At 38.9% G+C, this 7,500-nt stretch overlaps 1 protein-coding gene across 4 annotated transcripts in view; it reads left to right on the top strand.

Moving 5' to 3' along the window:
• The first annotated feature begins 7,289 nt into the window (after window positions 1–7,289).
• Window positions 7,290–7,500, top strand: part of LOC117482772 (saxitoxin and tetrodotoxin-binding protein 1-like) — a 54,582-nt gene continuing 54,371 nt past the window's right edge. Inside the window, exon 1 of one of the 4 annotated variants that reach the window (XM_034130953.1) lies at window positions 7,290–7,500. This exon is cut by the window's right edge and continues 65 nt beyond it. In XM_034130953.1, the coding sequence (XP_033986844.1) occupies window positions 7,374–7,500 (127 nt within the window). In that variant the 5' untranslated portion in view covers window positions 7,290–7,373. The other 3 variants (XM_034130954.1, XM_034130952.1, XM_034130951.1) reach the window with 3 other exon arrangements.

Genomic DNA, 7,500 nt, shown 5'->3' with positions numbered 1-7,500 from the left:
TTAGTGTGAAGACTTGGTTAGGGTTAGGGTTAGGTTAGGGAAGAGCGTGGTGCACTGGCTCTCGGTAGCTTAGGGTGTTTAAAAAAAACATTAAAAAACTCCATAACGTTCTAAAAGCCCTACAAAGACCTTGTAAAAACCCTTTAAAAGCGTTGTAAAAGCTCTATTTAAACAAGACTGTGGTAAAAGACTGGTTAAAAAGTGCAGGACGGGGCTGGACCATGGAACGGCGGCAGAGTATGTTTAAAAGCAGGTCTCCCCAACCCAAGGTCTGGAGGGGGGTGTGTATGTGTTTGTGTGTATGTGTGGGTTGGTGTGTGTGGATGTGTGCAGGTGTATGTGTGCAGGTGTATGTGTGCATGCGTGTGCAGGTGTATGTATGTGTGTGTGTGTATGGAGCTCGTCACAATGGAATCAATAAAAATACCTTAAATGGGGGGGGGGATCTAAAATGGTTAATTAAAAGTGACTCTAGTTCTGTTAGTTAAAACCATGCATAAAATACAATTAAAAGTGAAAGTATAAGTATTAAAAAAAGTGCAATAATAAAATAAGTGCAATTAAAACAATCTCCCCAACAATTAAAATTATAATAAAAGAGGGAAGGGGGGCACACCGGGTTAGTAAAATAGTATAAAAATGAACTAGATGTCACTGAGAAATAAAAACCACTAAGATCGAGGTCGGGTAAGTTTAAAAGGTTCTTCAAAGGACAGGTGTTTGAGTTGCTCTGTTTATTTCAAAAGGTGGCAGGTCGGTGAAGAGTTTTTCTCTGCGGGGGGTTCTGCTGGCCTCCAGGTAATAAATAAATTAAATAAATAAAAGGATCCCTCCTCAAGTGGCTTTGATTACAATAAAAAGGTAAATACATGCACATATATACATTAAAGGGATAAAACATGTAATAAGTAATAAAAACATATAAGAAATACATTTTCATTTGTTATGGTTGCTTAATTGAAAAACACACCATTCGCCACATTTTCAGAAAGACATATTACATTTGACCAAGTTAATGTCGTAGTGCATACAAGGTAACAGACTTAACGATTTGCACTGCTGCTTCTCTCCGCGTTTCATTTACAGTGATCGGTTTATCGTTCAATTCACATTGCCCAAGTAGATGTTTAGGGGTCTCTTGGAAGTAAATGAATGCATTTTTTATATCAGATAAGTGCATTAACATCACTTGCAAATTCTCTATCCTTTCACCCGCAACGATTATAATCTGCTTAGCTTCTTCTTCGGTTTCACCATTATTAGCTCTGAATGTAATCCTTTCTGGGGCTTCTTGTGCTTCTTGTGGTCTGTTGAATACCTGGCATAGGATTTGTTTAGCTGTAAGGACGGGTACCATATAATTGTCTTCAAAAGCTTTGTCTATGTCATCACACGTTTTGGCATATCCTTCGCTGTAATGACAACCGATACTAGAATAGAGATCCTCCAACAGTCTTTTAATACATGTTCTGGCACTGTTGCCAATTTGGGCAATTCCATAGTATCGTGCTTTTTCTCTCATTATATTGAAGCAAAGCTCTGCCATTGCTTTTGGTATTTGTTCAACACATTCGCAGCAGTCGGTTAGCGGTAGATGATCTATAAGATTATTATGATCCGGTAATGGCTCTACAACACTATCAGCATCCTCTATAGTTAGTTGAAATTTCTTCACTTTGTTCCTTTTTCTTTTCACCTTCCTTCTTTTTGTCTTTTCCGTCCTATTGTCCCTTTTCTTTTCATTCGCAATCTGGGTTTGCTTTTCATTTTTCTTCTCCTTTTCATTTTGCTTTTTCTTTTTCTTCGGTTTTCTTTACTTTTGCTTTTCTTTTCTGCTAATTGTCGTTTGCGATCTTGGCGAGTAGTATGAGATATATTGTTTCTATAAAGGTTATCTATAATACCATCTTTTAAAGAAAGATATTCTTCATATGTCATTTTATCATAGTCCTCTTTTGTCCTAAAGACCTTACACGGATATGATATAGAGGGAAGCTCTTCTTCGGGAACATCCTCTCCCTTACTTTGTAACATCCAGTCATTAAGCCCATATCCGTTATCCTGGTGATAATAAGGGTAGGCTACATCAGACTTGGTTTTTCTCAGATCCATGGCTAGTTTTCAACGGTCGTCTTAGTGGGGTCCTTAGTTTTGGATGATTTGCTGATTGGGGTGGGACTTATTGCGTTGAGTGGGGGGGGAGTCATCTGTAGAAATGAGAGTTTCTTTCACCCGTATAATGTCCCTCGCTGTTTGACTCTTTTTAAAAAGTTATTTTTCATCTATCATTTTCAACCAAGCAGCAAGAGGTCAAATTGAAGAATAAGTAATAGTTTGTCATGATTTTACGGGGAAAAAGTCAGAGTGCAATGTCACATCTTAAAGACAGCTTGAACTGGATAGATGGTTAGTCTTTTTTCAAACATACCATACGTTCTGCATGTTAGTATATTTGGCCAATCGGGTTAGGCCCTACTGCCCCACTCCCTCAATAGGGAAGTCACGCTTTGGGAAAGAGGTGTTTAATTTCACAGATCTGACTTAATTGTTGTTGTGATGGCTGAAGGAAGAGGGACGGGGGAGGAAAATTCAGAGGGTGAAGAAGCAGAAAGATAACTTGTTTGTAAAACGGACAGCACGTCAGTTTCAGGAAAGATGACACCGGTTTTATGCATGACATGCCAAATATCCTGAAGCCCTACAAAAACGTATATTGTGTTGAAAATATCGCAAAAAGTCGTAATATTGTATAATGTAATAGTTGCATGTTGTATTTTGATAAAAATCACTGTATATTCAAAAATATAATGGAGAGAAAAAAACAAATATCACAGTATGTTGAAAAATATGAAAAAAGTAATGTTGTGTTAAAATAACATGAAAGAAATCAAAAGTAAAGCATCTAAAAAACATATATTTAAAAAAAAGTAATGTTAGTCAAGTAATTCATTACAAATGAATGAATATTTTACCAAGTTATAAAGTTTTCCATACATAAACGTGTATCTTACAGTTCCTTTGTGAGAGAATTACGCACAAATTGCAGTATTTTATCTGTTTTATGTGCTCTATATATATATATATATATATATATATATATATATAATTTGTTGCACTGTTGGAGGAGCCTGTGACCTATATTTTTCATTGACATATCTACACTGTAGCTAATGGGCATATGCCATAAAGCCTTGAAACTTGAAACTTAAAATTATCAGAAACTGCATTGTCTCACTGAAAACAGCTCTAAAGAAAACCCAATTCCATACAAAAGTACTTAACTTTCTACCAGTTGTAAAGTGTTGCTCACTTCAAAAGTGTATCTAAAAAGTATCTTAGTAACAAAAACAAAAGCATTAATGTTAACAACGCCTCAAAGGGCGGACTCCTGAGTTCCGTAATGCCCCCATACCATGGCATTTGGACTATTTACATCATCCAGGGCTCAACAGCAGTAAATACAGCTCTCTTTATCCGCTCTCCAAGCCTCCAAGGGCGGGCTCCTGAGTTCCGTAATGTCCCCCTAACATGACACTTAGATTATTTTCATCATCCAGGGCTCAACACCAGTAAATGTAGCCTCATGTAACTTCATATAGGGATTCATTAATAGTTGTGTGAAGTAATTAAACAATAAAAAGACAAGATCAAGGGGTCATTAAGATCTTTAAATTATTATTTTCCTCTCAAAGAGACTTTGTTGTAGTTAGTAAAATAATTAAACATTAGTTCACAAGCCCTACAACTTAAGAGAACATCCATAGTTAACACAAATCATATTAAAACTAATCTAATTTAGAGAGGACAATAAAAGTTTTAGGTGACTTGGTGAGTGAAAATTAATGGCTGATAGCCAAATCAGGAGGTGACGGGCAGTGGGGAGGGGAGGGGTGGGAGGGGGTGTGAGCGGAGACAGTCTCACACATCCAGACTCCATTTTTCATGAAGAGCCTCCGACGGAGGGTCTGAACCCGGCACAGATACTGCATCCGTTTCTTGACTGGAGCTCCCGACGGATGGCGGTAAGTTGTCACAGGCGTCTCGCTGATTAAACCCATATCGATGCGTCTCTTTGCCATTTTCGTTTTTGAAAGTTTAGGTGACTTGGTGAGTGGAAATGACTGGCTTTTTATCTAGTTTGCACGGATTTCTTTTTTTACCTAGCTCCACCCCCACCTCTATCTTCTGACATCACAGCAAAAGGAAGGGGGGAAGGGGTGGGAGGGGGACGGGGTGAGAGGGGGACGGGGTGCGAGGGGGATGGGGTGACAGGAAGGGGTGAGAGGGGGACGGGGTGCGAGGGGGATGGGGTGCGAGACATGTTACAACACCTCACCACCCTCACATCAAAGGACATACATCAAAGGGCTAATTAGAGTGACATCAAAGGCTTATAACACGCCGGTGCGATATCACACCTACATGTTACAACACCTCACCCCCTTACATCAAAGGACAGACATCAAAGGCTAATTAGATTAGACAACAAAAGGATCTACTACAAGGGGGAATTCACACCTACATGTTACAAACACCTCACCCCTCACATCAAAGGATAGACATCAAGGGGCAGACATCAAAGGCTAATTAGATTAGACAACAAAGGATCTACTACAATGGGGAGTTCACACCTACATGTTACAAACACCTCACCCCTCACATCAAAGGATAGACATCAAAGGGTCAGACATCAAAGGCTAATTAGATTATACAACAAAAGGATCTACTACAATGGGGAATATCACACCTACACGCTACAACACCTCACCCCTCACATCAAAGGATATCACACCTATCTGTGAAATCACACCTACACGCGATAACACCTCGAACAAAGGGGGTCATTAGCATATCAAAGGGGCTCATTAGCATAAGTAGGAGGCGGGACATAGCAGGTGTGACCTGTCACTTTTTATGCATACTAATGTGATTGAAGGAGCATCAGTAATACTACTAACGTAGAACCTTTCTTTTTAAAGATAGCTGCAGATTTTATTGCTCCACCTCTTACTTCTCTTTTTAACCTCTCCCTCAGCACAAATACAATTCCAAAAGTATGGAAGTCAGCGTATGTCCTGCCTTTGCTAAAAGGAGGGGAGGCAACTGTTTTAAATAACTATAGGCCAATCTCGAAATTGTCAGTTCTGGCTAAGGTGCTTGAACGCCAAGTGAGTGAGCGGGTAAAGGTGTTTTTATGTAAAAATAATATCCTGTCTAAACATCAGTCAGGCTTCAGAAAGCAACATAGCACCATCACTGCCACAATGAAAGTGGTGAATGACATTACAAGTATTTTAGATAAAAAGCAGAGTTGTGCAGCTCTATTTATTGACCTTTCCAAAGCGTTTGACACCGTCGATCATCGCATCTTAAAGCAGAGGCTACTCAGTATTGGCTTATCCAGCCATGCAGTGGGGTGGTTTGTGAACTACCTCTCTGAAAGGTCCCAATGTGTTCACTTTAATGGGCTGTCCTCTGAGTGGTTGAACATTGCTAATGGTGTTCCTCAAGGTTCTGTTTTAGGTCCACTTTTATTCTCCATATATATCAATAGTTTAGGTGAAAATGTGGATGAAGCTACTTTACATTTTTATGCGGATGATACCGTGATGTACTGTGCAGGTCCCTCCATTAAGGAGGCGGTTGTTAAATTACAGGCTGTTTTTAACATTATTCAGACTCAGCTCTCTGAACTAAAGCTTCTTTTAAATGTTGAGAAAACCAAGGTAATGCTCTTTTCTAAAGCTAAAAAGACTCCAGAGACTGCTTTGGATATTGTGACTATGCAAGGACAAGTACTCCAAGTGGTTAGCTGTTATAAATACCTTGGTATCTGGCTTGATGATTGTCTTACTTTTAAACTTCAGGTCACTAATCTGCTTAAAAAGCTGAGGGTTAGACTAGGTTTCTTTTTCAGAAACAAGTCCTGTTTCTCTTTTGAAGCCAGAAAAAGGCTAGTCACTGTGACCTTTTTACCTGTGCTAGACTATGGTGATTTGATCTATATGAATGCACCTGCCCATTGCCTGGAAAGGTTAGATGCCGCCTATCACAGTGCTCTGAGATTTGTTACTAACTGTAAAGCACTTACTCATCACTGTACCCTGTATGCCAAGGCAGGTCTGGCTTCACTTACTGTTCGGAGGCTCAGTCATTGGTACATATTCATATATAAAGCCATGCTGGGTAAACTACCGACTTATATATGCTCTTTGATCTCACGGAGAGTGGCAAGTAGCTATTGCCTGAGATCCCAGGATGTGTTCTTATTACATGTGCCAAGTGCTAGGACTGTTTTAGGTACTAAAGCTTTTATGTGCGCTGCTCCTCTAGCTTGGAACACTATGCAAAAAACATTGACACTGAGCATTTTGATTCCCTTGCATCATTTTAAAGCACGGCTGGATGAAATGTTATTGGATACCTGTCACTGTAAATAGGTTGCTAATTTATACCCCTGTAATTATGTTGTGATGTCCTTTTGTTTTCTGTTGTTTTTATGTGTAACTAATGTACCGCAGGTCTCCCTTGAAAAAGAGATCGTTGATCTCAATGGGATTTTTTAACCTGGTTAAATAAAGGCTACAAACAAACAAACATACTTTTATTAATATAAAAAATATGGTATAGGAATAAAATACAAAACACACCAAAATATGAAGTGAACTCAATTTTTTATATTTGATTATTTTGTATTTATATTTGATTATTTTAGAGTTTTATTTTAAGTAACACCAAATATAATCTTGAAACGGTTTCTACGGTGGCCTTGCAGGGACAGACCTCTCCATCATCACCAGAAACTCTGCAGCTTCAGAAATTATGCAGATATAAAAACATTGTTTATTGTTAAGAGATGTGTTGTAACAACTTCCTGCTGTATTTTATGTTTCAGATGTTCAGTGTTTCTCTGCAGTCAATTCAATTCAATTCAATTCAATTCAATTCAATTCATTTCAATTCAATTCATTTTAATTCAATTCAATTCATTTCAATTCAATTCATTTGAATTCAATTCAATTCAACAGCTTTATTAGCATGACCATAGTTACATACAGTATTGCTAAAGCTCTGCATAGTTGCAACATCTATACACAAATACATACATACAAACAAACTGCTATATGATATAAGATGTGAGACGTGAGACCATGGCTGTCCGCCTCGCTGTGTTTTTAACCTTTTTACACATTAAGAAAGTGGGCCAGGAGTTATATCAGAGTTCAATAACACTCTGAGCACACAGACTTTGTCCTGGCTCGGGGTCTCTCGGGGCCTCTGGAGCTCGGTATATAAACCGTTCAGCCGTCTCCTGGATCAGTGTCTTCACAGATACCAGAGGGTGCATTTGGTTTTTTGATTTGTGTCTCAGGATGAAAGTCTTAAAGGGAGCGCTGCTGCTGCTGCTGCTCGCTGTTGCTAACGCGAAGCCAGACCACCATCACGATCACGATCACCATCACGATCACGATCACGATCACAATCACAATCACACGGATC

The sequence above is a fragment of the Trematomus bernacchii genome, unplaced genomic scaffold, assembly GCF_902827165.1.
Source record: "Trematomus bernacchii unplaced genomic scaffold, fTreBer1.1, whole genome shotgun sequence".
In the NCBI taxonomy this organism is placed as follows: domain Eukaryota; kingdom Metazoa; phylum Chordata; class Actinopteri; order Perciformes; family Nototheniidae; genus Trematomus; species Trematomus bernacchii.
The sequence above is the reverse complement of the archived record's forward strand: the minus strand, read 5'-3'. Positions and strand labels throughout refer to the sequence as shown.